The following is a 13,217-nucleotide window of genomic DNA, read 5'->3' on the forward strand; positions in this document are numbered from 1 at the left end:
TTGTCATCTCCATCTCCAGCAGCACTTTCTACGAGCGAGAACGTCGTCGCGTTAGCGTGAATTAATTATTAATTAACTATAAAAAGTACATAGTATATATTTGCAAAAATATTAAAATGCAAATAACTGCGAGCGGATACAGTTGTGTGCAGTTTTATTTCGTTTCGTCCCAAAATGTGTTGCGTGCACGCGCAAATATGTCGTGGTGATGCCAGAGTCAGCTAAAAAAGGCGATGTATGATTTTGCAAGACTTTGAAAAACAGAGAGAGAGAATAACAAAGCCAAGTCAAGGTGAAAATTATACAAAAAATTAATGGATGCGCGATCCGATAACATATGCATATCAAATTAACGAAATATGCTCGTATTTCGGAGCGATCAAAACTGTGTGAAAATAATTTCAAGGTTTGCACCGCGAGCAAGCGAATAGAAAGCAAAAGGTAATTGAAAAATAGAACGATTTTGGCACAAGCGCACTGTATTATAGTCTATGGGTCTATTGTGCTCTTGTTGTTGTTGTTGTTAACGTTTTGTCTGTGACTTGGGTGGGTGGGGCGTGATTTGGGGGCAGCTGGTCGTCGCAGCAGCAGCAAAACAAAACAGCGAAGCGAGCGTGTTTTGTCGCTTATTTGTTGGAGAAAGAGTGGGGAACGACGACAGAAGCATTAGCCCAAAACGGAACCGAAAGTGAGTGCAATTGAAAATAAAAAAAACGACATGAAAACAATTGCACTGCGTTCAGGCGGCGAAAGCAGGCAAGAACAACAACGAGTCACAAGCAACTGAGCAGAAGAAGAAGATGAAAAGCAAATGCCTGCCAGACTGCTTGCTTGCTTGCTTTGTAATCTCATGTAATTTGCCGCAATTTTTGCTGCTTGTGCATTCTGCCTGCTTCCGTATGTGCGTATGAGTGCATGTGTATGTGTGTTTGTGTGAGCGCGCTTTGCTTTGGGGTCGGTAGGTCGTTTTGTAGCGAGCGACATGTAGCTTGCTTGCATTCCGTCACATCAATACACGCACAGCGAGACGCATATGCATGTGAGTGTGTGTGTGAGTGTATTACATATGTCAGCATGTATTAACATTGAGTAGTTCTCTCCCCCACTGCTGACTCCTTTAAATCTGTAAAAAAAAGGCGCGCGCGTGTTCGCCGCTCTGCTTTGCTCTGATCATTTCGCAGGCTCCACCATTTTTAAAAAAGAAAAACGCCAGCTACTTTATCATATGTACATTAGCTGACGCCAGCAGCGCCAATCATCGTCATTCTCGCGAACGCCGCCACTGCTAACGCTGCTCTTGCTGCTCTGCTTTACAGTTACTCAGTTCCTCAGTGCTGCTCCCCATCATTGCAGCAGTTAGTTGGGTTGCCTGCTTGCCTGCCTGGCTGACTTTTTAATTCTCATTTCTGTTTGTGTTTATTCGAGTGCAGATAATCAAATTTATATTGTGCATGCAAAATACAAAAAAAAAACAAACAAAACGCATACGAAAAGAAAATGTTTAAAGAATACAATTGCTGCTGAGTTAGCAGCCCAGAATTATTGTGAGTACATCGAAAATCGGCTGTTGTTGATTTTGCTATATGTCGTTTATTGAATTTATTGACAATTAACATCTATTATTAGTATGTAATTCTATGCCGGTTATATATATGAATATATATGTATGTATGTGTGTGTGTGTTAAATTTACAGCAATTGCCTTAAACTGACACATAACCTCAAAAATTAATATAGTTGCCTAGTTACCGTTACATTGAAGCTCGCCATTTGCAATGCTTTTTTAATTCGTTTGTGTTTGTAACATTGGCATATAAAATATCGTTCATATGTAATTGTGTGCAACAATTAAACAAAAATGTGAAATCCCCTTAAAAGAAAATAAGAAGAAAAAAACATTAAAAAAGCCGTAAGCTATACTTCAATGCTCTTTGATACTGTAATGTGTCCGTTATGTTTAAATGCTTGCCTATGTACACACACACACTCACGCATACATATGTACATACATTGACACAGCTGCAATGCTGAGAGAGCTTTAAAATTGTAACAGTAGGCAAAAACAACAACAACAAGAGCAACAATTCAACAAAAGAAAATCGAAGAAAGTCGCCAGCGAAACAACAAATTCAACTACTATTGAAACAAGCTTCATGATACCCGTTCGAAATGAGCACAACGTATAAAAGAAAAAAAATAAAGCGTAACGAAATTAAATGAAAAGCGCAAATCGCAATAACATAACCACACTTATTGAGAATCATTTCGCTTACCCCCTCCCCGCCCCACTTGAACTGGTACCCCTCTCCTTGTGGCTCTTGTGGTTAGACACGCTTAAAGCTAATAGGTAAATAATGATTTGAAAATGTATAGTATTATTATTATTGATTTATCGCCATCGCGCGCAAAGCTCCAGTCGAAGGTGTTATGTACCAAACTCGTTATTTATTTATTTATTTTTCTGATAAGAGCCCCGCAAAGGTGCCTCCCCCCACTCCCTCCCTGCCACCCTTTCGCCAACCGACAAGCAAGCGATAAACGTCTACAATCAATGCTAATTTTTTCTCCTTTTTCACATTTCATCATAATTTATTTATTTTTACTTTTTTCTGGGCTGTCGTTATTTGTCAGGTTGCAATTTTTTGTTATTGTCGCAGCATTTGTAAATTTAATAAATTAGCGAAAAAATTGATTCGATTAACTTTGAATGTTGTCGTTGCCGTTTTTGCCGTCGCTTGACATCTATTATCGCCCGAAACGGGACCAACAACAACAGCAAATAATGTCTGGGTAAATTTTTTTGTGTGAAGTGAGTGATTCTGGCTGATCACGCGGCTCGAATACGCTGCAATCCAATCAATGCATGAGGCCCAATTATCTAACTACAAATTCAAGCAACCAACAGCAACGAACACTTTAATCATCCATCATTTTGCAGTGCAAAATTAATTGAAAACTGTTCGTTTGACTAAAGTTCAAATAGGCCATAGGAACAAACGGAAATGAAACACAATTATCCCTACTTAATACCTCTCTTTCTCTCTCTCTCTCCCTCTGTGCTTGCAGCCCTGGCAACTGAACCAAAAACTAAACAAATAAACACCACACTAGCTGCAGCAATTGTTATATATTTATTATTATACAAATACTTCCAAGCGATACACTGTTTATTACGCGATTGAGGAACCACAACTACAATAACAACGATATGAAGTACACAACGGGAACAGACAACGCGCTGCCCACGAGCAGCAGCAGCAACAACAGCGATCTACAAACAGCAGCAACTATAACACAGCAGCAACAATCCGCAACGACAACGACAAGTGCCGTCAATAATACAACGGCCGCCACTACAAATCCCAATACAAATACCAATCCAAATCCCAATCCGAATCCCACTACCAGCAACAATCAAACCGATAGCAATGCGAATGGAGGAGAGGCGCAACAGTCGGCCACACAGACGACGGCGTCACCAAATAATGCCTTATTCTGCGAACAGGTGACGACGGTGACGAATCTGTTCGAGAAATGGAACGATTGTGAGCGGACCGTTGTGATGTATGCACTACTGAAGCGTCTACGGTATCCGAGCCTCAAGTTTCTACAGTATTCCATAGACAATAATCTGACACAGAATCTGGGCACATGCCAAACGAATCTGAGCAGCGTTGTCATTGACATCAATGCCAACAATCCGTCATATTTGCAAAACCTTTTGAGTGCATACAAGACTTGTCAGCCGAGCAGCGATTTGTGTGTGCTTGTGGATGGCATGTCGTCCTCTTCCTCCGACAAGGATTCAATGCCCTGTTATGGCAGTGATTTTCAATTGACCAGCACAACAAGCCAGCATCCACGCAAAGAGGATTTATTGCACGAGGTGCTCAATATGCTGCCATTGCTCAAGCCGGGCAACGAGGAGGCCAAACTCAGTTATATGACGCTAATACCGCTCGCTGTTAAGGACACGGTGCAGCAGCTGGTGCCCACTGAGCTGGTGCAACAGATTTTCTCGTATATGTTCATACATCCCGCCATTGGCAGCGACGATCGACGCTCGCTGAATGTGTGGCTGCGTCATCTCGAAGATTTCATTCAGGCCAACAAGCGCAGCGGCAGCAGCAGCAACAGCAGCGGTGCCGGTGGCAGCTACTTTGTGCAGCCGGAGCAACTGCAATTGCATGCAATTGTGGGTACGGGAACTGGCAATGGCACCATTTCAGACAGCTCATCATCGTCCTCCTCGTCGCTGGGTAATTTGACGCGCAGCGTCGATTGGCAAACGATTGCACCGCCTAGCCGACACCACCATGGCAAGCAGCTGCCCAGGCAGCCGGGCGAATGGCGGGGCAGTGTGAGCGGATCATGTGGATCGATCAATCCACTCTGTGATAATTTAAATGGTATTACACTGAACGAATTAGCATCTAGTCAGAATAGCTTAGGCCTCTCCCTGGGCAGCAATTCGTCGCTGGTCAACGGCGTCGTCGCTGGCGCTGCAGCCGGCTCAATATTGGGCATCGGTGGCAATGATGATCACGACACATCGTTTAGCAAGAACGGCACCGAAATCCTCGACTTTGAGCCCCCCCTCCATGGCGATGCGGAGACACCTAGCGGAATTGCCAGCGGTAGCAGCCTGAGCCAACAACAGGTGAGTGTAGTTTCTATTTCAAATTCTATATATATATATAATTTTATATATTCATATTCAATTCATTATAATTTGCTTGCAGGCTTCTTCCTCGCATGCCGCTCCCACGCATGCCCCACCCATTCTGCCACAGCTGTTGCAGCCGCCACCACCACCGCCACCGCCACAACTGCCGTATGCTTCCATACTGATGGGCTATGTGGGAGATCAGTTTGGCGACGTGAATCGCTGGAGCTTGGACAGCAAGATTGCAGCGCTTAAGACGCGACGCTCCAATAGCCTGACCACCCAAACGATCTCCAGCAGCTGTTCGTCGAACTCATCGAACTCGTCTGTGATCACGGTGAACGACAATTGCTCTAATTCGACGGAGAATTTGGCTCAGTTTGCCAACAAGCCGCGAAGTTTCTCGCTCTCCATTGAACACCATCGCAACAACAACAACAACAATACGCTGGCGAACAGCACATCGGACCCACGCTTGGATGACTTTAAGCCCAGCTACATTAAGTTCCAGACGCGCAATGTGGGCATGTCGGGAATTGGGCTATGGCTGAAATCGTTACGTCTGCACAAGTACATTGAGCTGTTCAAGAATATGACGTACGAGGAAATGCTGCAGATTAGCGAAGAGTTTCTGCAGAGCGTTGGCGTCACCAAAGGTGCCTCACACAAGTTGGCGCTGTGCATTGAGAAGCTCAAGGAACGCTCCCACATACTGGGTAAAGTGGAACAGGAGCTGCACACTGGCCAGATGAAGATTAGCACCGCCATCGAAGAGCTCACAAACATTGTGCTGACACCGATGAAGCCCTTGGAGTCGCTATCTGGTGAGGAGAACATTGGATTGCGTTTCCTCAAGGTTATCGATCTGGTGAGCAATGCACTGCAACAGGATCCGTACTGTGCCCAGGACGAGGAAACATTGGGCGTCTTTATGTGGATACTGGACCGTTCCATACACAACGAGGCATTCGCCAATCATGCCAATCAACTCAAGGAGCTCAAGTTCAAGTTGTCCAAGCTGAAGATGTCCATGGTGCCCAAGCTGCATCATGTGAAGACAACGGGCGGCGCAGCTGGCAACATGAATAAGCCCAGGTAAATGTGCCATTCACTTTAGACACGAACCGATTTAAGCTTAACTTAATTTACATTTAAACTTGGCTTTCTCTTTCGCTTAGGTGGAACGGAAAGAGCCGCAAATGTGATCCGAAAAACGGTAGCAACGATCGCATCAATCATCGCAAAAACTCAAATGATATGCTAAACTTTTCGCTCAGCTGCCTCCAGCATCCATTGCAGCAGCATCATCAGCAGCAACAACAGCAGCAGCCGCCGCCTCCGCAACAATTTGACTACAGTGGTGGCTATCAGACGCCAGTACAGTACAAGAGCTCCTCCTATCCCAGCTTCATTAGCAATCCCCAACAGCAGCAACAACAACAGCAGCAGCAACAGCCGTTAAAGCATCATTCACAGCATGCACAACAAATGCAGCAAATGTTGCAGCAGCAGCAACAGCAGCAGCATGCACAGCACTTTCCAGCGCTGCCACAGCAGACGCCGCCGCCTCATCATCGACGCTCGCTGAACAATCTTATTGTGGTCGCTGGTGGGCCACAGCAGCCCCAACAGCTGATCTTTAAGCCCGGCCAGGGTGTCCTAACCAACAGCACCAATGACAACCTGCAGCATCAACAGCAGCGCAAGCCTAGCCTGAATGGACTCTCTGGTCTGGTCTCTGGATCATCATCATCCTCATCGTCATCATCGAGTGGAGGGGAGCAGCAGCCAAAGAAGACGATGGCCGCTGTTGTGATGGTTAGTAATTCAAATCAAAATGAATCCGCTCAACATCAACAACAACAGCAGCCGCAGCAGCAGCAGCCGCCTCCGCAAATATTAATTAACAACAGCAACAACAATAACAATAATAACAGCAGCAACAACAACAACAACAGCAACATATTGAACAACAATTTGATAAACCATCAGCAGCTGCAATTGTTGGCTGCTGCTGCTGCTGCCGCCGCTGCAATGGGTAATGGCGGCAACTGTTTGTGCCCTGGTGATGGTGGTAGTGACAATATCGTCGCCTGTAGCAATAGTATTTGCCAGCAGCCTAACAACAACAATAATAATAATAATAATAACAATAACAACACAAACAACAACAACAATATGGATCAGTGCTTGTCTCAGCCGCAGCTGATCAATCTGAGCATGTCCACGCTTAAGGATAGCTTCAATATGCCGCCGCATGATTACAAAATGAATGACTTTAAGAGCTTGGAGCAGCTGGAGACGCTCTGCCGTCAAATGACTGAGCAGGCAATGAACTAGAAACTGTTGGCCATTCTATTCTATTCTTTAGATTTTATTTTGAAATTCTTCAATGTTTCATTGTTGTTTTGTACGCTTGATTTGTGTATGCGAGTGCGCTTGTACGTTTGTATCGAACCTAGAAAATATGAATGGTGTTTTTTTGTAATCGTTTTTAGTTATGTAAGAAACCAAAAAAAAAAGTTAGTTAAATGTTAAGTTTATTATCTCTGTGCGTGCGTGCGTGTCTATATGTGTGTGTGTGTGTTAAATGACGCGTCTGCTGGGCAATCTTGGAGCTGCTGCTACCACACTCCATACTGCAACGGCTGGCCGTTCAAAACTGGCAGGGCCTAGCTGAAAATTCCTCCTCCAAAATAAGAAATGAAAAAGCAACTAGGCGCAGCTAGGGCGCAGCTCCAAAGGGTTGGCCCAGAGGCGGCGCTTTTGCTGCCAATGTTTATTAATGTTTAAGTTGATAAATTTGTCAAAACGTAGTTCCAACTAATAATCACAAAACTCCATGCAGCAAATGATTGCAACAAAACAAAAATAAAAACCAAGACAACAACAAACTAAAAGTAGCAACCAAAACCAACAAACAACAATTTTCTCTCTGTAGGAAAATTTGGCCAAATTTGATCAACATTTTACGCTATTCTGACGCATGACGCTGGCCTCCCTCTTAAAAACAAAACAAAAAGAAAAAACAGACGTCGACGACGAAATATGCAATTTGCATACAATACATACATAAATAAAAATATGTATATGTTAATGAATTATATTATGAACTCTGCATCGTGACCATGAGACTGACTAAGATTACTATATTCGCAACTATAAGAACTAGAGAAGCTGGAATAAACTAAAACAAAAACAAAAACATGTTTGAAGAAGCACACACGATACACGACGACGACGACACGAAATGCGAATCAAAAAAACGTTGCTTGCTGAAAGTCACATAATGAACTATGTTTATACACATATATATATATATCTATATAAATATATATGGATATATCATATAAAACAAAATATATATACACATAATTTATTTTAAATTTAAAGGAACACAATTGCTGAAAACAAAAAAAAAAAAACAAAACGTGTAATTTGTAAATGTTAACTCTTAAAGAAATTGTCTTATGTTCGAGTTGGAATTATATGCAGAAATGTTTGAGGAACCTAAAGCTAATTCTACACATATTGTATTTTGTATAAGTAGTAAGGATATAAGCCAAAAAAAAATCACATATATATATATATAATTATGTATATTTTGTTTCGCTTTTAGGCTTTAGTCAATTGTTTGTAATAATGTGCTGTATATGATAATGATGGCAAATCGATTATGTTATGTTATTTTTTAATTGTGTTGAGAATTACTATATATAAAAAAAATTTATATATATATATAAATGTAAAGATGTCGATCGCGATTGCTTTGTAAGCTTAAGCTAATACTAAAACGAGAGTGACAAATGATAAAAACAAATTGTTAGCTTAATTTGAATATGTGTGTATAATAAAAACTGAACGAAATGCATACAAATTGCAAAAAAATATGTATAATTATGGAATGCGGCTTGACAAAACAAATGAAATTATTTTTTTTATTAATGAAATAATAACAAATTTATCTACACATACACACACACTCAGACACGACAAGCAGCCGCAAAAAGGCAACAAATATATGTAAATTATATAGTGTAAACAAATTGAATAGCCATAGAAAAGTTCAAAATTCACAACAACCGCAGAAAAACGATAAAAATGGTTTAAAATTTGTAAAAGTTCAACTATTAATAATAACGCATTGTGCATAAAGTCGAGTTAATTACAAAAAGAAGTGTTTAAATTGCAATTATGTATATAAAGAACGAAATTCAAATCAAAATGTTAGTCAAGGGTTGGTTGGGGGAAGGGAGTAGAGCAAAAGTGCCGCGCTGGGCTGGCAAAGAACAAATTATCAAATGTGAGCATTCAAGAGTGTACCTACTACCAATACACATATACATACATACATACTACATGTATATATATGTATACATCTATATGTATATATATATATATATATTTATTTTAAATAAATTATTTCGAGAATTAACAATTGTCAATTTGTGTGTCTCTTCTGTGTCTGACGACTGCCAACAACATGAACCCAACTCGGTTGCCTAACAACCCAGGTTGCCATGGTTTTCTCTGTCTCCGTCTCCTGTTATTATTTAAAACGTATACATCACACTCAGTTGATAACTTGATTCTAAGCAAAATTCAACAGATTAATAAATACAATGAAAAAGCATCGCTATAATACTGTGCAGCTCGATGGGCTCAATTCGGGCCTGTTGAAGCATCAGCAGCAGCAGCAGCCGCCGCATCAACCAGCTGCTGGCAATGAGGAGCAAATGCTGATGTGGCCGAGCGAGCGCATTGCACCAGGCGGCAGCGGTGCCTTTCATGCACCCAAAGTGGAGTACAGCAAGGAAACGGCTGATTTACTCAAGCGTAAGTAGAGATAACTTTGCTTAGCTTACCCTTTGGCTACATCCTGCTGCGTTGCAGTGCTCATGAAGGAGTCGAAGATGTCCATGGTCATGCGCAAACAAATCGATACTAGTCTGCGCAATGGCGAACCGTTGCCGTTGCCCAAACCGATACGCCCCAATACCAGCAACGATCTGGATAAGGAAACCATTGCCATTTTGGAGCGTGCACGCAATGCGAAGCGCAAGAATCTGCGCCAAATTGAGGGTAGTGGCGCCTATGAGCAGAGCTACTATCGTCCGAGGGTTGACAATCGTATGCTCAGTGACAAAGCCAAGGCCAAGCTGCAGTTCACCATGGCGGGCATCGAGTTGCCGGATCCAGCTATAAAGCCACTACGTCGTTCGCGTGAAGATCGTTTGGTCACCGAAGAAGACATTATCAATGAATGTAAGTTGGGCACAATTCTTGAAGTGTGTTAGCCAGTTGATAACTCTTCTTTCTTCACAGTGCTGGATCAGATAAACGAACGGGCTGATTGGTTGGCCGAAATGGAGTCACTTGGTCAGGGTAAGAAATATCGTCCCGAGATACACGATCAAATTTCGGAGCGCTTGCATCGCATTCGTGCGTTGGAGACCAAGATAAAGATGAAAGCTACGGGTGGTTATCGCTTCGTGGACTAAAGTGAAGCTGATAACAAAACAAAAATGTGTTAAATGTTTAAATTATAGAATTATGTTTAAAAAAAACGAGTAAATTGGCAATACACAATCAATTTTTTTGCGTTTACTAACAACATATTGCATACTTTTATGGGCCAGCGGAAATGTGAATTTGAGATTAGTGTGTAATAATTTAGCACTTTATTTAACTTATTCGCTTGATAATATAATAATATATAATTATATATATATATATATATATATATATAATTTTGTATCTGGCACATATTTAATACACACAAAACGCACGAAGCATTCCAACAATTTAAGAAGCACAACGCAAAGCAATTACGAGTATTCGGTGTACTCTTTGTGTTTCGACATGAAATTTGGCAAAACGAGTGAAAACTACAATTAGTCGAAAATACATATGGATTTGTTGAAGTAATCGAATAAATAATTGGATTATATTTATATATGTATATAGATAATACGGCTAGGGTATATATCTTTTGTTCTTCTCTATGCACTATTGTTGCAGTGTATAGATATCGATATATATATGTATATATAAATATATACTACATGTATATGGATCTGTAATGCTCCTTTTAAAAATAGAGATTTTGTTTTGTGCTACTGTACTGTACAGGGACGTCGCTTAACAGGATGGCATGTGGCAGCGAAACTCGCCAGCTGCCTCAGCGAAACGATTGCGTATTAAATAGCCGCTGATCACCTCAGCCACCTCGTGTGGACGGTCCTCGTGTACGGCATGACCGCATCGGGCCAAGACTTGCATCTGGAAACGGCCCTGCATCTGGCCAACGGTGAGTGTTCGATCCAGTCCATCAATGCTGGCCAGTAGCAACTGCTTCGGCAATCGCAAGTTGAGGAACTTGTCGCTCAGGCCCGAAAACCAGCCGACCCAATACTTCTCCGATTTGGCCAGATCGATGCGCCACGTGTAACTGCAATGGTTAAAGGTGGAAAGTCATTGAAATGACCGGCATTCCCCTTGGGATATCTGAGATCTTACTTCTTGGCCGCCTCCATTGCAGCCTTGGTTGTTATGGGCTTCTTGAATTCGGTACCCTCGGCGCCCTCCTCGCCGCCATTGCCCACCTCCTCATCCTCAGAAATGCTAAACGCATTGGGAAACATGCTTGTGTGATGAGCCTCCTCGAGCACCTCTTCGGGCAGTGGAAGATCGTTCGTTGCCAGTTGATTCGTTGTACAGCTGGTGTTGCAAATAAATTACATGTATACAAAGTTCAAATTTGTGAAAGTGACGCCACTCACTTGATTATTTGGCCAGGCATTGAGACTTTGGCACTATCCACGTTGCGCACCTGTCCACTTCGTATGCACCATTCGATGGCATTCGGTATGCTCTGAAAGTACTTGGGACGCGAGCGCAAGAAGCTCTGCATGCTGGCCAAAGCTTCCATGGCAGTTCCCTCAACGACATCGATGACTGTGATGCCAATTAGACTTGGCGCCAGAGCCATGTGTGCGAAATGCACAGCAATAGCACCACCCATCGAGTGGCCAACCACATAGATCTGAGGCACCTCCTCGGGATAGAGTTTAACTAACAAATCGCCAATATCCCTGAGCGCATAGGAGACCGAAGTTAAGCAGAAATATATAAATGTAGAAGTTTGGCACTACTCACTTGGACAGCGTAATTTCCGACAAGTCATCCTCGTCATCCACTTTGGTGTCACCATGTCCACGTAGATCGATGCACAGGCACTGACAGTGTATCATGCTCGTGACCTCTGACTGATAAAAAAGAAATTAGAAGCGCGCACAACACACACACACATACACACAACAGATGTACATACACAAAAGTGAGCCCAGGTGAGTGCCGAATAACCTCCGCCGTGTAATAACAATAAAACGGGGCCCGATTTCTCTGGCTTTTTTGTCCGATAGACGCGAAATGTGCGCTGCTCGTCGACGACAACGTCTTCCTTCTCGGCAAAGAACTCGTTCCACATGCACGGCTTGTAATCCCTAATACGTGACTTTTTAAACGAATCCCTGCAATTGTTGTTTATTTCATATTTGTGTCAATTAGATTGTGTTGTGTCTTTAAGTTCACCTCCCGCATAATATATTTTTGGGAGATGGGGGTAAAACTTACGCTCGGCCAATGCGACCGCCCGGAATTGTGGGCGGCAGCTTGGATTTAAGCATTGTACGTTGTAAGCTCGACATTGCGTTCGATTGTCCGCGCAATAATTGCAATTAAATATTTTATTAATCAAATGGGCAATTTATTTTTTTTCGTTTCGATTTCGTTGTGGTTGGGCACCCCAAAACTCTAACATTTGTATTAATGCTATTAACATCGGACACGAATTTTATGCTGCCGTTCAAAATAATCAGTTCTGAATTGGTAATCGAAAAGTTTGTTTTGTTAATGCAATGGTTCCTAATTGTTCAAATAATGTTTAAGTAATTTAAAATGGCTTTTGACGATGAAAAGAGCTTAGAGAAAAATGACGACTGACGCTCAAAATGTAAGTTAACAGCTGCTAACTAGATTTAGTAACACAATTCTAACAGAATATTAACATAACAGCTGTTGGCTTACTTATATATATATTCAAAACGAAAACGTTTGAATAATATATGTTTAATCGCATTTAGGAATAGGTTCAAAAATTCCACTGCCATAACTTCGTCAACGTCTAATTAATCTTGAACCTTCGAAGGTAATAATTTATACCAATATAATTTATATTTAGAGACACCATTATTGGATGAAATTCTTGTAAGACCTTCCTTCCCAATAAGTCCAATTGCTTACTGTTCCAAGTTTACCAATGCATTAGCATATTTTCGGTTTCTACTGTATCACTTATAAATTTGTTCTCACATTTAGCGGAACTTTTAACATGCTTTTGAAACACTCTTAGTTTTGAAGTAAAGCAAATGGGCTTGCTTAAATCAAATTTTATACATTTGGCGGAAGCTTTGATAGCTTACAAATATTTATATAGGTGCATAATTAAAAACCTGTTCTCAAAAGCATGTTTTAAAAATGGTTGGCAAAG

General features: G+C 41.7%; 3 protein-coding genes across 4 annotated transcripts; 2 read left to right on the forward strand and 1 right to left on the reverse strand.

The window, feature by feature from the left end:
• Positions 1 to 33: 33 nt before the first annotated feature.
• On the forward strand, positions 34 to 8,001 carry LOC6558050 (protein Smaug). Of its 2 annotated transcripts, XM_032734054.1 has the most exons (5): positions 34 to 441; positions 3,067 to 4,660; positions 4,743 to 5,761; positions 5,845 to 6,484; positions 7,608 to 8,001. In XM_032734054.1, the coding sequence occupies exons 2-5, from the start codon at positions 3,209 to 3,211 to the stop codon at positions 7,647 to 7,649; spliced, it is 3,153 nt and encodes a 1,050-aa protein (XP_032589945.1). In that variant the 5' UTR covers positions 34 to 441; positions 3,067 to 3,208; the 3' UTR covers positions 7,650 to 8,001. The 2 variants fall into 2 exon arrangements, with proteins under 2 accessions (XP_032589945.1, XP_001984565.1); XM_001984529.3 differs by having other exon boundaries at positions 5,845 to 7,994.
• A 1,245-nt stretch (positions 8,002 to 9,246) lies between these two features.
• Positions 9,247 to 10,282, forward strand: LOC6558172 (UPF0193 protein EVG1 homolog). Its single transcript, XM_001984528.2, has 3 exons — positions 9,247 to 9,502; positions 9,560 to 9,931; positions 9,992 to 10,282. The coding sequence occupies exons 1-3, from the start codon at positions 9,289 to 9,291 to the stop codon at positions 10,165 to 10,167; spliced, it is 762 nt and encodes a 253-aa protein (XP_001984564.1). The 5' UTR covers positions 9,247 to 9,288; the 3' UTR covers positions 10,168 to 10,282.
• Positions 10,283 to 10,324: 42 nt separating this feature from the next.
• Positions 10,325 to 12,668, reverse strand: LOC6558817 (protein phosphatase methylesterase 1). The gene is made up of 6 exons (XM_001984527.3): positions 12,302 to 12,668; positions 12,000 to 12,198; positions 11,825 to 11,934; positions 11,449 to 11,760; positions 11,186 to 11,386; positions 10,325 to 11,117 (listed from the first exon to the last, which is right to left on the reverse strand). The coding sequence occupies exons 1-6, from the start codon at positions 12,373 to 12,375 to the stop codon at positions 10,808 to 10,810; spliced, it is 1,206 nt and encodes a 401-aa protein (XP_001984563.1). The 5' UTR covers positions 12,376 to 12,668; the 3' UTR covers positions 10,325 to 10,807.
• Between the last annotated feature and the right edge of the window lie 549 nt (positions 12,669 to 13,217).

Source organism: Drosophila grimshawi, unplaced genomic scaffold (assembly GCF_018153295.1).
Source record: "Drosophila grimshawi isolate 15287-2541.00 unplaced genomic scaffold, ASM1815329v1 contig_44, whole genome shotgun sequence".
Taxonomy (NCBI): Eukaryota; Metazoa; Arthropoda; class Insecta; order Diptera; family Drosophilidae; genus Drosophila; species Drosophila grimshawi.